At 49.7% G+C, this 15059-nt stretch overlaps 2 protein-coding genes across 2 annotated transcripts in view; both read left to right on the plus strand.

Annotated features, from left to right (window-relative positions):
* The window catches only part of Gpatch8 (G-patch domain containing 8), a 111931-nt gene that overhangs the window by 95558 nt on the left and 1314 nt on the right, over positions 1-15059 (plus strand). The window lies entirely within an intron of this gene.
* Positions 2070-15059, plus strand: part of Itga2b (integrin subunit alpha 2b) — a 15052-nt gene continuing 2062 nt past the window's right edge. Inside the window, exons 1-27 of the mRNA XM_015495584.2 lie at positions 2070-3081; positions 4848-4969; positions 5059-5156; positions 5265-5430; positions 5700-5749; positions 5824-5869; positions 5955-6083; positions 6456-6503; positions 6637-6680; positions 6836-6889; positions 7026-7078; positions 7260-7471; positions 10172-10354; positions 10596-10641; positions 10741-10845; positions 10929-10984; positions 11077-11228; positions 11417-11542; positions 11919-11986; positions 12118-12265; positions 12802-12894; positions 13158-13237; positions 13537-13617; positions 13849-13948; positions 14054-14206; positions 14318-14440; positions 14882-14995. Of these exons, the coding sequence (XP_015351070.1) occupies positions 2894-3081; positions 4848-4969; positions 5059-5156; positions 5265-5430; positions 5700-5749; positions 5824-5869; positions 5955-6083; positions 6456-6503; positions 6637-6680; positions 6836-6889; positions 7026-7078; positions 7260-7471; positions 10172-10354; positions 10596-10641; positions 10741-10845; positions 10929-10984; positions 11077-11228; positions 11417-11542; positions 11919-11986; positions 12118-12265; positions 12802-12894; positions 13158-13237; positions 13537-13617; positions 13849-13948; positions 14054-14206; positions 14318-14440; positions 14882-14995 (2838 nt within the window). The 5' untranslated portion in view covers positions 2070-2893. The remainder of the gene's footprint in view (positions 3082-4847; positions 4970-5058; positions 5157-5264; positions 5431-5699; positions 5750-5823; positions 5870-5954; positions 6084-6455; positions 6504-6636; positions 6681-6835; positions 6890-7025; positions 7079-7259; positions 7472-10171; positions 10355-10595; positions 10642-10740; positions 10846-10928; positions 10985-11076; positions 11229-11416; positions 11543-11918; positions 11987-12117; positions 12266-12801; positions 12895-13157; positions 13238-13536; positions 13618-13848; positions 13949-14053; positions 14207-14317; positions 14441-14881; positions 14996-15059) is intronic.

The following is a 15059-nucleotide window of genomic DNA, read 5'->3' on the forward strand; positions in this document are numbered from 1 at the left end:
CTGAGTTGCTTAGTGCTTCACAGTTGCTGAGGCTGGCTTTGAACTCTCCTGCTGCTAGGATTATAGGCCTGTGCCACCACGCTGGACCGCAACCACCTATTGAGTCTAATTTCTGATCACTCTCATTCTTCCCACCAGTACCCTGGTCCAGACCTCATCACCTATAACCCAGAACAGAATTGCAATCCCTACCCATCTGATTTTCCCACTAAATCCTTCCTTTACCAGTTCTTTCTCTCCACAGGCAGCTAGTACAGTCTTCCAAATTAGAGCACAATTGATCATTGGATCTCTTATTTCCCTGACTGAAAAGATCTTATGTTCTCCATCCCCTGCAAATCTAATAGGCATTAGAGGACCTCCAGTGATTTGAGCTCCATCCTCCTTTCCACCCTCATGCCCAAGTCTACACTTTTAAGCACTCTGTCCAGAATCCATTATTTGCCCTTCCTTTCTTGTAATTGACCTCTGTGTTCCTTCTCCCTTTTCTTATGTCATTCCTTATGCTGGAATATCAATTCAAACCTGTGTTTGAATCCTAGTTTTGTTACCCATTCACTTTGAAAAATTTGGCAATTCACTTAAAACTCCCTTGTGTCATAGATTTTGTGTTTATAATAAATTGTCGTAATAGTACCTATTTCATAGGATTGTTGTGAGAAACATTCTTTTCCTAATGAGACATACTTGTTATCCCTCTGCAGCAGTTATATGTGTTCAATATCTTAACTCCCTCTAGATTAAATGTAGGATCTTGAAGGTTATCTTTATATACCTTATCAACTCAGAGCTTTGAACAGAGTAAGTACATTTGAAAACTTGAATGAAATGTGAGTTAGTATTGGGCTACACAGAATACACCAGTAATACAGTAACCACTCAGTTGAGGACAGTGAGAGGGTGGGGATAAATAAAACACTGGGTGAAGGGCTGGGGTTGTGGCTCAATGATAGAGCGTTTGCCTAGCACATGGGAGGCACTGAGTTCAAACCTGGCACTGGATTTAATCTTCAGCACTACCTGAAAATAAACAAGTAAAGGTATCGTGTTCATCTACAACTAAAAAAAAAAGACTGGGTTAAGTATTCATTCTAACAAATTGCATGCCTTGTAATTTGACACTGGGAATTCAGCAATGAAGAAGGCTCTGACTAAAGTTCAAGGATCTTTTAGCCTAGTCAGGGACAGGATTTTTAGCTGTGTGCTGAGATGAAGTACAAGAGGAAGGGAGGAGCTGAAGGGACTTCAGGATGGCACAGGGTGGCTGAGTTTGATCAGAAAATATAGATCAAAAGGAGGATGTGGCTGGGGCTGGGGATGTGGCTCAAGCGGTAGCGCGCTCGCCTGGCATGGGTGTGGCCTGGGTTCGATCCTCAGCACCACATACAAACAAAGATGTGTCTGCCGAAAACTAAAATGTAAATAAAATATTTTTTTAAAAAAGATTACAGATCAGGGCTGAGAATATAGCTTAGTCAGTAGAGTGCTTGTTGTAAAAAAAAAGGGAGGATGTGGCTATGGATTTTCCTTTACTCCTAGCAGACCTCTCAAATTGCCTTCCTGAGAACCTGCCTTTTGGCAAGGCATGCAATGCCAGTAAGACTGGCACTCTTAATCTTCCCATCCTCTTCCATAGAAAATGACTGCCTTTCCGCTCAAAACTTTCCACTTGTCAACCTATGTTTTCATCTTCTGCCCTCAATGCATGCTTCTGTTCAGTGTTGCAGCAAGATCTACTACATGATAGGCTCTTGGCTAGGCCCTGGAGCTACAGAAAGGAACCTGTGGGACTCACGTACACAATCCAGGGAACGAACCACACCTAACCAGTGTGTCAGTGCTGTGCCCATGTGTGTTAGCCTAGGGTGCCAGCCTGAAGAGTCAGGGAGGCTTCCTCTAGGCAATGGACCCCAATAAGAATCAAGTCTTTTTTTTTTTTTAATATTTATTTTTCAGTTTTCGGTGGACACAACATCTTTATTTTTATGTGGTGCTGAAAATCAAACCCAGCGCCCCGCGCATGCCAGGCGAGCGCGTTACCACTTGAGCCACATCCCCAGCCCAAGAATCAAGTCTTGATAGTTGGACAAAAGTTCTGTCACCCAAGGAGTGAAGGCCTGCTTCCAACTGAACAAGTGGTGCATAATCCCAAAGCCTGTGATCCGTAATGCCCTGTACTGACTCCACCTTTTCTCCATCTCCTTGCCCCTTAAGACAAGACCTTTCCCCAGCACTGGCTGCACTGCTATAGCTACACTATGACTTAGCTTAAGATGGAGAAGGAGCGAGGAAGCTGCTGCAATAGAATCTCTCAATATGGCTGAATGAGGCTGCCTAAAGCCCTAGAAGGAGGAAGTGGATAAGTGCCTTATCCAAAAAGATGGCAGCCTCAGGTCTTATCAGAGGACAGCAGCTTCCTTACTCCCCCTACCTCTGGCTAAGTCACAAAGTGCCACAGCAGAGTAACCAGATGGATGGGGGAGAAGGGGTAGCTGTAGAATTATGAGCTAGAATATAGTTTTACAGGCCTATTAGTTCACAGTTACACTATCCCAATCAGTTGCTTTATACTAATGTGTTGTTATGAGAGGTGGGGTGAATATTCAAAGAGACATAGTGGGGAGGCTGAAACTACAGGAGTTGATATGCTGCTGCCCACAGGAAAAGGGAGGAGTCATGGCTTCCCACCATAAGCTCCTACCCCCCAGGATGGCCTCATCTCCTTCCTAGTAATCCTAAAGATTATATGATCCAGGAGCTATAGCCCTTTTGCTCTGCCTGCTGCTCAGCACATTACTTTGGGTTCTAGTTTGATAAGAAGACTTCCTGTGGTGGAAATTGAAAGAAAGAGGAAAGAGCTGCCCATTTCTGCTCAGGAGGTTGTGGGAGAAGGATGGCCAGAGCTTTGTGTTCACTACATGCCTTCTGGCTTCTGGAGTGGGCACTACTGCTCTTGGGACCTAGTGCTGTCCCAGCAGCCTTGGCCTTGAACTTGGACCCTGTGGGACTCACTTTCTATACAGGCCCCAATAACAGCCACTTCGGATTTTCACTGGACTTTCACAAGGACAACCATGGAAGGTGAGCCTTGGGGGGAGTTGGGTAGTGGTGAGAAAGGACGCCCCCCCCCCATACATACACACACTTACACAGCTTCTGTGGGCTTCTAGTTCCCCATTTGTGACAGTAGTTGAGGATTCTGGAGTTTATTTGGGTTGAGCTCTTGTCAGGAATGCTGGGGAGATACTGGTTCAGGTGAGGATGTCAGGGAGGAGTACCAATGGAGAGATGGGCACTGAAACTACAGCAAGAAGACAAAAGATAATTCCTTATTTTTTCCTTAAGTGTCAATTGTATGACACTTTATCCTCATCCCATCAAAAAGCATAAAGGAGTACCAGGCACAAAGGTGCATGCCTGTAATCCCAGCAACTCAGGGCAGAAGCAGGAGGATTGTAAGTCCCAGGCCAACCTTGGCAACTTAGTGAGGACCTAAGCAAGACCCCTGTCTCAAAACACTTAAAAGGGCATGGTAACACACTCCTGGGTTTAATCTTCAGGACCAAAAGGCGGGGGCAGCACACATCCTAAAATATATCCCCTCCTCCCCATACAAATTATAGATATTTGAAAAGAAGCAATGAAGTGCTTCTTAGTATTGATCAGACTTTAGAATCAGTCTCTGTAGCTATATGACTTATTGTGGCTGACACTGGATTATCCAGTTTTGGAGACTGGTAATGGCAGATAGCCTTCAAGTAACAGTCATTTGGGGGATTTCCTCTGCTAAAGACAATTACTTCACCTAAAGTCAGGTCCTCTTCTGAAGGTGGCTTGCATTCAAAGAGTGTGATCAATGAGAAGCATGCATTTTTTTTCAAAAGTGCTTGACTGGGACCATGCTAAATACCCTTTATAATTTTTTTTTTTTTGTATTGGAGATTAAATGCAGGTTGCTTTACCACTAAGCTACATCCCAGCTCTATTTTTTATTTTGAGAAAGGATCTTGCTAAGTTGCCTGGCCTGGCATCAAACTTAGAATTCCTCAAAGCCTCCTGAGTTGCAGGAATCACACTGCACCTAGTTTCCCCCATACATTTATTATATTTACTGTGTGTGTGTGTGTGTGTGTGTGCTGCTGAGGACTGAACCCAGGGCCTTGTGCATGCGAGGCAAGCACTCTACCAACTGAGCTGTTTCCCCAGCCCACATTTACTCTTGACAGAATTAATTGGTGTTATCCCTGTTTACATAAGGCAGAACAGTCATCTAAACCTAGATCCTCAGCTCTATCAGCACCCATATCCCACTTTAGCTTCTCTCATTCTTCACCATTAAAACCAAGTCTTAAAGAGCTGGGGTTGTAGCTCAGTGGTAGGGAGCTTGCCTTGTACCTGTGAGGCACTGGGTTCGATCCTCAGCACCTTATAAAAACAAATAAATATATTGTGTCCATCTACAACTAAAAAAAAAAAAAAACAATTCTCAAGAAGGGATCTAGTGACAGTCTAAATAGGCATTCCAGGAAGCATGTGAACCTCTGGTTTTTGATGGTACTAGGAGGGTGGAGACAGTGATCAGCCTTCTAGAGTGCTTTTTCAGCAGAAGAAAAACACCATTTGGTGTTCAAATCAAACCAAATGGTTTTAGTCCAGCTCACTGGGTTACAATAGGCATGTGAATTCCCTTCCTGAAAGTCCATTTCACTGTCCATAAAATGAAGATCGGTGAGGAAAGATGGTCCAGTGTTCCCCGGGCCACACGGCCTTCCCAGCACTGCTCCCAGGGCGGGCTACCAGGCAGGATATGCAGAAATTTGCTCCACGCTCATCCAGCTTTTCTACAGAGTGGCCATCGTGGTGGGCGCCCCGCGGAACCTGGGCCCAAACCAGGAGGAAACTGGCGGCGTGTTCCTGTGCCCCTGGAATGCTGCGGGTGGCCAGTGCTCCCCGCTGTCCTTCAATTTCAGTGAGTCCCTGGAATGGAGGTAAAATGAAGGACCAGAGAGACATGAATGACCAAGGCTTCAACGCCCCATTCCTCCTTGTGCCCTCCAGATGATGAGACCCGAAATATTGGCTCCCAAACTCTCCAAACCTTCAAGGCCCGGCAAGGACTTGGGGCGTCGGTGGTCAGCTGGAAAGACGTAATTGTGGTAGGCGCTGCAGACAGGACACCAGGAGCCGTCGGGGGCGGGGAACAGGGATACGTGGGGTAGCCTGAATCTCATGCCATTCTCCACTATACTGTGGCCCTGCTCCAGGCCTGCGCCCCCTGGCAACACTGGAACGTCCTAGAAAAGACTCAACAAGCTGAAAAGACGCCCGTTGGTGGCTGCGTCGTGGTTCAACTGCAAGGCGGGGGCCGAGCGGAGTACTCACCCTGTCGGTCCAATACCATGAGCCGGGTTTATGTAGAAAATTTTTTTAGTAAGCTCCGCCCTTCGTTTTGGCTCCTCCCACTCGCTGCCCTTTAGCTGGGCCCTTAAGCGGACAGCTCCCTAGGTCCTGTTCCCAGGTCCTTCTTTCAATCAGGCGTCGGCTCAACTCCTGGCCCCGCCCCTTCTGATCAAAGCCACGCCTCCACACCGCTCCGCAAGGCTGGGTCCCTCTGGCACTCGGCTCCCTCCAGGCTTCAGGTTGGAGAGTATCCTTCATCTTCCGCCCCTTTGCTGATCCCTTTTCCTCGCCTTCTCTAGACGGAGACAAGCGATACTGTGAAGCGGGCTTCAGCTCCGTGGTAACCCAGGCAAGTAGGGACCAAAAGTGATGTGGGGCATCCCCGAACAGGACCCCCTCTCACGTTCAGTGCTTCCCTTTCAGGCAGGAGAGCTGGTGCTTGGGGCTCCTGGCGGCTATTTTTTCTTAGGTAAGTGCCCAGCGATACCAACTCTCCCTTCTCGCCTGGTCTCCCCTGCACTGGGTCACACACACCTCCTGTCCCCCACTGTTAGGTCTTCTGGCCCGGGCTCCAATTGCCGATATCATCTCGAGTTACCGTCCAGGCACTCTTTTGTGGAACGTTCCTACCCAGAGCTTTACCTACGACTCTAGCAAACCAGAGTACTTCGACGGCTATCGGGGTAAACCTGCCACCTCCCCTCTGGGCTTCCCAGCATTCTAAGAGTTACCGCCCACCTCAGCTGTCAGATCCTCTCTGCCTGAGCCTCCAATCCTAGCTGGCCAGCCCCAGAACAGAGGCTCCCCAGCTCAGTTCTCAGCCATTCTCCCCGCCCCGCCCTTTTCTCAACTCTGATGCACCCCATCTCTCCTTTTCCTCCTTGCACTCACAGTGAAGCCTCGAGCAAGGTTTACTTAGCCTTTTGATGGCTTCAGTTTTCCCGTTTACACAACGCAGGGTTTGAACTTGGTGGCTTCTGAGTTCCCTCCTTCTTTGTCTCCGGTTTCCCTCCCTGCTTAACGCTTCTGAAAACACTAACGTGTGCTGTTCTCAGGGTACTCGGTAGCCGTGGGAGAGTTCGACGGGGATCTGAACACTACAGGCAAGAAATCCACTTAGGGGCCGGGGCTGGGGAGCCCACAGGGAGGAGCATCTACCCGAATCTCCCCTGGGTGCGGAATGCGGGAGGGGAGGGGTAGATAGGTTCTGAAGATCTCATTCCCTGGACTCCCCAGAGTATGTCTTCGGTGCCCCCACTTGGAGCTCTACCTTAGGAGCGGTGAGTGCCCCCTGCCCTGCCACTCCACATTCAGAACCTGACAATCCTCATGCTGACAACTTCCTTGCGCCCCCAAACCTCCTGCCCCTTCTCAGTGGGAGCTGGAGGCTTCCAAGGAAGCAGGAATAATGGGCTCCATTGCGTTCTACGTGCAGGTGGAAATTTTGGACTCCTATTACCAGACGCTGCACCGATTGCATGGAGAGCAGGTGGGTGCCACGTCCCAGCTGGAGTGGCAGAGGCCCTGGAGCTGAGACCCCAAATATTTCATGGGATATGAGGGCAGATGTCTAACAGAGGGTGTTGAGTCTGGAGGCACGAACTAAGGTGCTCCCCATCTTGCAGGTGGCTTCTTATTTCGGGCATTCTGTGGTTGTCACTGATGTTAATGCAGACGGGTGAGGAGGAGAGCCCCACCCCTATCCAGTTGGGTCCCCAATTAACAGAGGACGAAGCTAGCCTCCATCTCTTCTTTTCTCAGCCCTTCCTTTCCTGTGACTACCTAGGGAAGGAGGAGAAAGAGGGTGGGTGAGATTTGGCCCTCCTCTCTAGAATCCTAATCATCCATCTGGCTCGCAGGAGGCACGACCTGCTGGTGGGCGCTCCACTGTACATGGAGAGCCGGGCCGACCGCAAGCTGGCAGAGGTGGGACGCGTTTACTTGTACCTGCAACCCCGAGGCCCCCACGCTCTGGGTGCCCCCAGCCTCCTGCTGACCGGCACACAGCTCTATGGGCGATTTGGCTCTGCTATTGCACCCTTGGGCGACCTCAACCGGGATGGCTACAATGGTAGGGAAGAGAGGAACCCCACTTGCTGCAGGGGGGTTGACAGCCATCATAAAAAGCTGGACTCGATCTCTGGGCAGCAGGAGCCAGGAAAGGCTCAAGCAAGGAGTGACACTATCCTAAATGTGGTTTCAAAACCCAGCTGCTGAGTGGGAGCAGATAGGAGAATTAAAGGGAATCAATTAGAATGGATTTGCCCTAATCCAGGACAGATGACCACCTGGACAGCAGAATTTGGCAGTGAAGTTAGAGATGAGGGTGACTTCATAGATAATTAGGAATTAGATTACTAGGACTTGATGGGTTGTGAGATATGGGGTAAGGGAGAGAGAGGAGTTGGGTGCGTTGGTGGTGCTCTTCACTGCCTGGAACTCAGGCCATGGCACAGGTCTGGAGGAGAAAGGCGGTCCATACCTCTTGAAGGGCTTGGGACCATTAGGTGGAAATGTCCAGGGAATCCTTGGACATGGTTTCCCCCACTTCTAGGAGAGAGGACTGAGTGAGAGGTAGATACTTGGGAAGAACAGTTCAGGTCTAGCCTGTGAAATGAGAAGAGGCCCAGGATAGAGCCCTCAGGAGTAGGAGCATTTAGGGGATACCCAGAGGAGGTGAATCAGAAAGAAACAGAAACAGAGTATCCAGAGGAGATAGAAGAAGAACCTTGAGATCCAATGACCTAGAATTCTCTCCAAGGAAGAGAATGCTTTAAGGAGGAGGAAGGATAGGATCACTGGCTGCCTATGCTGTTGAAAGGTACAGTTAGATGGTCTGGGGAAGTATCCCATGGGCATTATCAAGAAGGAGGTCACTGGTGAGACTAACAAGAATCAATCAAGGGTGGGGTAGGGACAGAAGTTAGAATACCATGGGGCAAGATATGAATAAAGGTGAAGAATTGGAGGCAGGCAGTATAGAAGACTCTTTCAACCAGTTTGACTTAAGAAAGCAAAAAGCAAAAGGATGATCATGGAAAGGAGGGAAGTCAAGGGAAGATTATTTCAATTCGGAAGAATAGGGAGTATGTTGAATGTGAAGGAAAATGGTCTTATGAGGAAACTTAGGGATAAGCCAGAAGAAGGTCCCTGAGAGGCAGGGTCAAGGAGGAGCACCTATTCAAGGATCATATGAGGAGAGGGAGAGAAAGTAGGTGTAAATTTATAAGACAACAGTTACACTGCTCCTCTTTATGAAGTAAAGATGAGATCACCTACTGAAGGAAGTGGGTGCAGGTAGCTTGTCAGAATGAAGCAGTTTCAAAATAGGTGCTGAGTAGAAAACTCTTCAGACTGCTGTGAGGCCTTGAGCCTCGAGGTCCCAGTGAAGGCTGGAGATCTGGAATTCATGATGCCCGATCTGAATTAGCCCAAAGTGGAATCCAAAGTGAAAACTGGCAACAGGGCAACAAGACCAAGGATATAACAAGGAAGATAAAATGCTCAGGAAATGAGAGGAGGGAGAGAGGGATCAGGAGAGAGAGGGGACCACAGCATGAGGATAGGCTGTGGTTAGGGTGCTCTTATCTGGATGAATTCTGTGTAGTTTGATTAGGAAAAGCAACAATGGTATTTAAAAGTAAAGAGCTGCTATACAGAAAACATATCATAAACCAAATTAGAAGACAAAGAAAAGATAGTTGTAACACATATAGCAAAGTCCTTAATTCATTCATTCTTTTTTTTTTTTTTTTTTGCACTGCTGGGGATTGAATCCAGAGTCTTGTGCATGCAAAGCAAGCACTCTACCAACTGACTATATCCCCAGCCCCAAGACCTTAATTCTTAACTTGTGCCAAGACTTCTTTTTTGGTCAGTACTAAGGATTGAACCTAGGGGGCATTCTACCACTGAGCTACATCCCCAGCCTTTTTTATTTTTATTTTATTTTGAGATTGGGTCTTGCTAAGTTGCTGAGGCTGGCCTCAAAGTTTGTGATCCTTCTGCCTCAGCCTCTCAAGTCATTGGGATTACAGGCAGGTGCCATTGTGCCTATCCAAAGAACTTTATAAGGTTATTTTACAATGAAAATATTAGTGTGCTGGGGTTGTAGCTCAGTGATAGAGCACTTACCTTACATGCCCAAGGCCTGAGGCTCCATCCTCCATAGCAGAAAAAAAAAAAATAGTGATAAAAGCTGGTGGTGATGTGGCTCCAAGTTTGCATGGTGAAAGTGGAATAAAAAAATAGGAAAAAAAAAGGGTCCATCAAGGAAGAGGGACCAATATTAATAAGTCTCAGTTATTTAGTCTTCTGGGATTCAGTTTTTGCATCTAAAATAGAAGTAATAGGGGCTGCAGTTGTGGCTCAGTGGTAGAGCGCTCGCCTAGTACATGTGAGGCACTGGGTTCGATCCTCAGCACCACATAAAAATAAAATAAAGGAATTGTGTCCACCTACAACTAAAAAATATAAAAATAAAATAAAGTAGAAGTAATAATGCTAGATTTTCAGAATGAAAGGAAATATTGTCAATATTTTCTCCTCTGTAGATAGTAAGGGCTTTTACTATTTTGATAACAATTCTACTTGACTGGTCTCTCTCCTGTCAGATTGCAAACTCCCAGAAGACAGTGCAGCCACCTCCTTGCCCCAGACTTTGTAGCTTTCTTGACTCTTCCGGTCTGCCCACAGAAGAAGCTCAGGAAGGTTTTACAGAGTCTCTAGGGTGATTGAATGACAAACATTTCCTTTCTCTTACTCCTTCCAGATGTTGCAGTGGCTGCCCCCTATGGGGGTCCTAGTGGTCGAGGCCAAGTGCTGATTTTCCTGGGTCAAAGTGAGGGGCTGAGCTCACGCCCTGCCCAGGTCCTGGACAGCCCCTTCCCCACAGGCTCTGGCTTTGGCTTCTCCTTGCGAGGTGCCATGGACATCGATGACAATGGATACCCAGGTGCCCCTGAACTGCCTCCAGCAAGACAAGGAAGGCCTTATGGCATTTGCCAGAAGTGCTGACAGATATAGCTGGAGGCCAATGCCTGACCTAGTGCAGCAAGGGCTCTGGGATGCCTGCGGGGGTGGAGCCAGTCAAGCCTTCCGTGGGGGAGATGGTATGAGGCACCTCTGGGAAGATGACATGAGAACTCTACACTCTCTCTAATTGCCCCTTCTGACTCCTCTCCCAATGTCTACAGACTTGCTGGTGGGAGCCTATGAGGCCAGCAAGGTGGCTGTATACAGGTGAGCACTGGTCCAACAGCGGGGTGGGGAAGGCCCATATGATCAGAGGAGGCCACGTCAGGAAGGGTCACAATAGCAGGCTTCCCCTGATCCCATCAGAGCTCAGCCGGTAGTGAGGACCACTGTCCAGCTGCTGGTGCAAGACTCACTGAATCCTGCTGTGAAGAATTGTGTTCTGGAACAGACCAAAACACCAGTGAGCTGGTGAGGTGGTGGAGGGCATGGGCCGGGCAGGATCCAGGACCTCGGAGAGGCTCTAGCCCCTGAACCAACTCATGTCTTTGTAGCTTCAACATCCAGATGTGTGTGGGCGCCACTGGGCACAACATTCCTCAGAAGCTGTGTGAGTGTCATGGAGGAGGTTGGAGGGAAGCAGGTCTGGGCTTCCCAGAGGCTGGCCAGGGAGATCCTGATCCTTATTGTTTGCCCTGCCAGATATAAATGCTGATCTGCAGCTGGACCGGCAGAAGCCCCGCCATAGCCGGCGGGTGCTACTGCTGGACTCTCAACAGGCGGCCATCACTCTGAGCCTCGATCTGAGTGGAAGGCACAGCCCCATCTGCCACACCATTAGAGCCTTCCTTCGAGTATGTCCAGGCCAGGGACTGATGGGGCTGGGTGTGCCAAGCTTACCCACCAGACTTATTCATCCAGCCTTGGGGCACCGGGATGGGTGCTGTGGGTACAGAAATGGTCAGTAGGACATGGTCCCTACTGGCCAGGGAAGGCAAGATGTACAAGTAGCAGGATTGTCCAACTCTTGACCTCCTCTTAGGATGAGACAGATTTCCGGGATAAGCTGAGTCCTATTGTGCTCAGCCTCAACGTGTCCCTGCCACTCGAGAAGACTGGAGTAGCCCCTGCTCTTGTGCTACACGGAGACACACATGTCCAGGAGCAGGTGGGTGGGGCAGAGGGGAGGCAAGGGAGGTGCAAGATTCCTGACAGGAAATCAGGATTAAGGTTAGTACACAAGTTGAAATGTGAATCCCAAAACCTTGATGTCACCTCTAAACCCTAATGAACCGCCCAAATCTCAATATCCTCTAAACTCTAATGTAAACTCATAAACCCTGACATCACCACCAAGCCCTATAGCTTGTATCAACCCCAAAGACTTGAGATCTCCACGTTCCTCATCTCAGGTTGTCTCACTCCCTGAGCTCTGACATGAATCGCAAGCCTATTCTTGTCTTCCTAACCCTGATGTAAACCACCAAACCCCAAAATCTCAAGCACCTCTAGCTGATCCATAAACCCTGCTGTGTCCTTTCTAGACCCGCATCATCCTGGACTGTGGAGAAGATGATCTGTGTGTGCCCCAGCTTTGGCTCACTGCCATGGTGTGAGGGAACCTCCCACTCTAACCCTGCCCCTTTGTCCCACGAAACCTGTTTCCCACCTGGGTCCTGGCTCCTCCTCCCAGACCCTGTATTTGGACTGAGCCTTCCTGACTTCACCCATTTCCCCCCACAGGATGGGCTCCCCACTCCTATTTGGGGCTGATAATGTGCTGGAGCTGCAGGTGAACGCAGGCAATGAGGGCGAGGGGGCTTATGAGGCAGAGCTGGCGGTGCACCTGCCCCCAGGCGCCCACTACATGCAGGCTCTCAGCAACATTGAGGTGAGTCCCCCACCCTGTGGCATTGCCAGGGACCTGGAGGGTGACTCTCAACTCCCACAGGAGAGCTCCCATTTCGCTTACCTTTTGCTGTAAAAGATGACTTACTTTTAAATATAAATATAAATATATATATATATATATATATATATATGGAAGAGAAAAACTTGCTAATGACACAAAATTGAAGGCTATTATAAAACACCCAATAAGGCTCAGGAACTAAATGTTAACAGGAATATCTTCTTGATTTCCTTCCAGTCTTTCACTCCAACATTGGCAGGTACTTACATGGTTATCTGTTTTCCATCCTGCTGATGTATTTTATAACAATGGGGCTCTACTCTATGTACTAGTCTGTGTTCTTTTTAATGTTCAAAATGAAAATTCACTTTAAAATGTAATAAAGTGCACAGCAATACAGAAACTAGAATCCTGCCCCCCATCTTGGCACATAAGTCTCACAGTTTGCCAAGAAAGTGCCAGATACACATGGGATGCTCTGTAACCCACCTATGCCTCCCAACTGCTCCAAAAAGGGCTTTGGGAGGCTCATCTGCAACCAGAAGAAGGAGAATGAGACCAAAATGGTGCTGTGCGAGCTGGGAAACCCCATGAAGAACAACACCCGGGTGAGGCCTCCGAGGCATGCGCAGACAGCGGGGAGGGGACACTGAGTTTGGAGTCAGGTAGCTCTGGGCTGGAATCCTTGTCTCATACTCCCTATCAGCATGTTCCTGGGTGAGTGACTTTCCCTCTCCAAGTGGGCTTCTGGGTAAAATGGAGATAATAATGCTAATTTTGGCGTGGGTGGGCTGGAGGCCATATTCAGAGCAGGGCTGCGCAGGGTGGAGTGGACATCTTGGCAGTGACTTTGGTCCTCTGCATCTCTCAGATAGGAATCACAATGTTGGTGAGTGTGGAAAACCTAGAAGAAGCTGGAGAGTATGTGTCCTTCCAGCTGCAGATAAGGAGGTACTAGACTGGGAAGCCCTCCTTTCCCCCACTTTCCCCCCCATGCAGGGACACTTTCTTACAGAAAGGTCTTCAGTGGTGTCTGTCTTGCATTTCCCTGTTCCCTTTCTTCCTCAGGGACTTGTTTCTGAGTCTTGGAGCCCTAGAGGACACCCCTCCACACCTGCCCAGGCCTATCTACAGTGTAGCATGCTGTTTGGGAAATTAGCTCTCTCTGAGCCCTCTGAAATTCTGGCTGCACCCCAGAGAGTCGCTGGGCTAGTCTACCTGACCTGCCTCTTCTCACCCTTCCCCTCCAGCAAGAACAGCCAGAATCCAAACAGCAAGGTTGTGCTGCTGGATGTGCCAGTCCGGGCAGAGGCCAGAGTGGAACTGCGAGGGTGAGCAGCCAAGACTGGAAAGGGGAGATGGTGGAAGGGCTCTAAAGTTCAGGTGAGGAGCTGGGATGCAGCTCAGTGACAGAGTGCATGCTTAGCAAGTGTGGGGCTCTGGGTTCTATCTGCAGCACCTCAAAGACAAAAACACAAAGGAGTAAATTTAGGGGGCCATTGAGGGTTCCCCAAAGACCCTCCAGGGGATCAAACTCACTCTGGAGGCTTGGGCACCTACAGGAACTCCTTCCCAGCCTCTCTCGTGGTGGCAGCAGAAGAAAGTGACAGAGAACAGAATAGCTTGGACAGCTGGATCCCCAAAGTGGAACACACTTATGAGGTAGGAAGGAGCATCTGGGACCCAGGCTAGGGTGAGAGGGTTCTAAGGGCTGTGGGTGATATGCTGAACTCCCTGCTCATCCTACTGTCACACCCCACCCCAAAGCTCCATAACAAGGGTCCTGGTACTGCAAATGGCCTCCACCTCAGCATCCACCTCCCTGGCCAGTCCCAGCCCTCAGACCTCCTCTACATCCTGAATATACAGCCCCAGGGGGACCTTCGGTGCTCCTCACAACCTTCTCCCAACCCCCTCAAGGTGAGAACTGGGTGGGTGAAAGACCTGAGGGAATCCTCCGACCAACAACCACAGTCTCTGAGGTTGGGGACACAAACCACGGGGGAATTGATAGCTCCCTTGCCTCCCCAGCTGGACTGGAGGCTGCCCACGCCCAGCCCTTCTCCCACTCAACCAGTCCATCGCAAGCGGGACCGCAGACAGGCCTTCTTGCCAGGGCTCAAGCAGCCGGGAGAACAGGATCCAGTTCTGGTGGTGAGCACCCTGTGGTCTCTGGCTGGGGCCTGCCTGGGCCCAGGAGCCAGAGGGGATAGGAGGCAGGAAGAGCCCCCCTGGGACCCATAAAGTACTTCAAGGGAACAGGAAAGATGATGCCGGGCTGGTATCTGGAGTGGGCTGGGGGACACTTGCAGTTAAACTTCCCAGTACATTAAAAAATTGCCAAAGCAACGTTGCAAACATTCTGGGTATTGAAGGCTGTGTGATGGCCTCCTCCTTCCAGCCTTGTCCCTGCGTTTCCGGGCTGTCGAGCAAACTGCATGTAGAGACACCATCCGAAGCTCTAACCTGAGGCCCTTCCCGAGGGGAAGGCCTGAGCTTCCTGACCCTCCTGGTCCTCTCTGTGTTGGGACCCTGGGGTGAGGGGCAGGGGACAAGGGCCAGGAGGGGCTGGGGACTGATGACACATCCTCTCAGAGCTGCGAGTCGGCGTCCTGTACAGTGGTGCAGTGTGAGCTGCAGGAGATGGCGCGCGGGCAACGAGCCACCGTCACGGTGCTGGCCCTGCTGTCGCTGCCCAGCCTCCGCCAGGTGGGGTTGGGCGCGGGTGGGCAGGGCCTTGTGGAGGCGGGCACCCGCAGTTTGCCAGGGAGAG

This window comes from Marmota marmota, unplaced genomic scaffold, assembly GCF_001458135.2.
Source record: "Marmota marmota marmota unplaced genomic scaffold, marMar, whole genome shotgun sequence".
In the NCBI taxonomy this organism is placed as follows: Eukaryota; Metazoa; Chordata; class Mammalia; order Rodentia; family Sciuridae; genus Marmota; species Marmota marmota.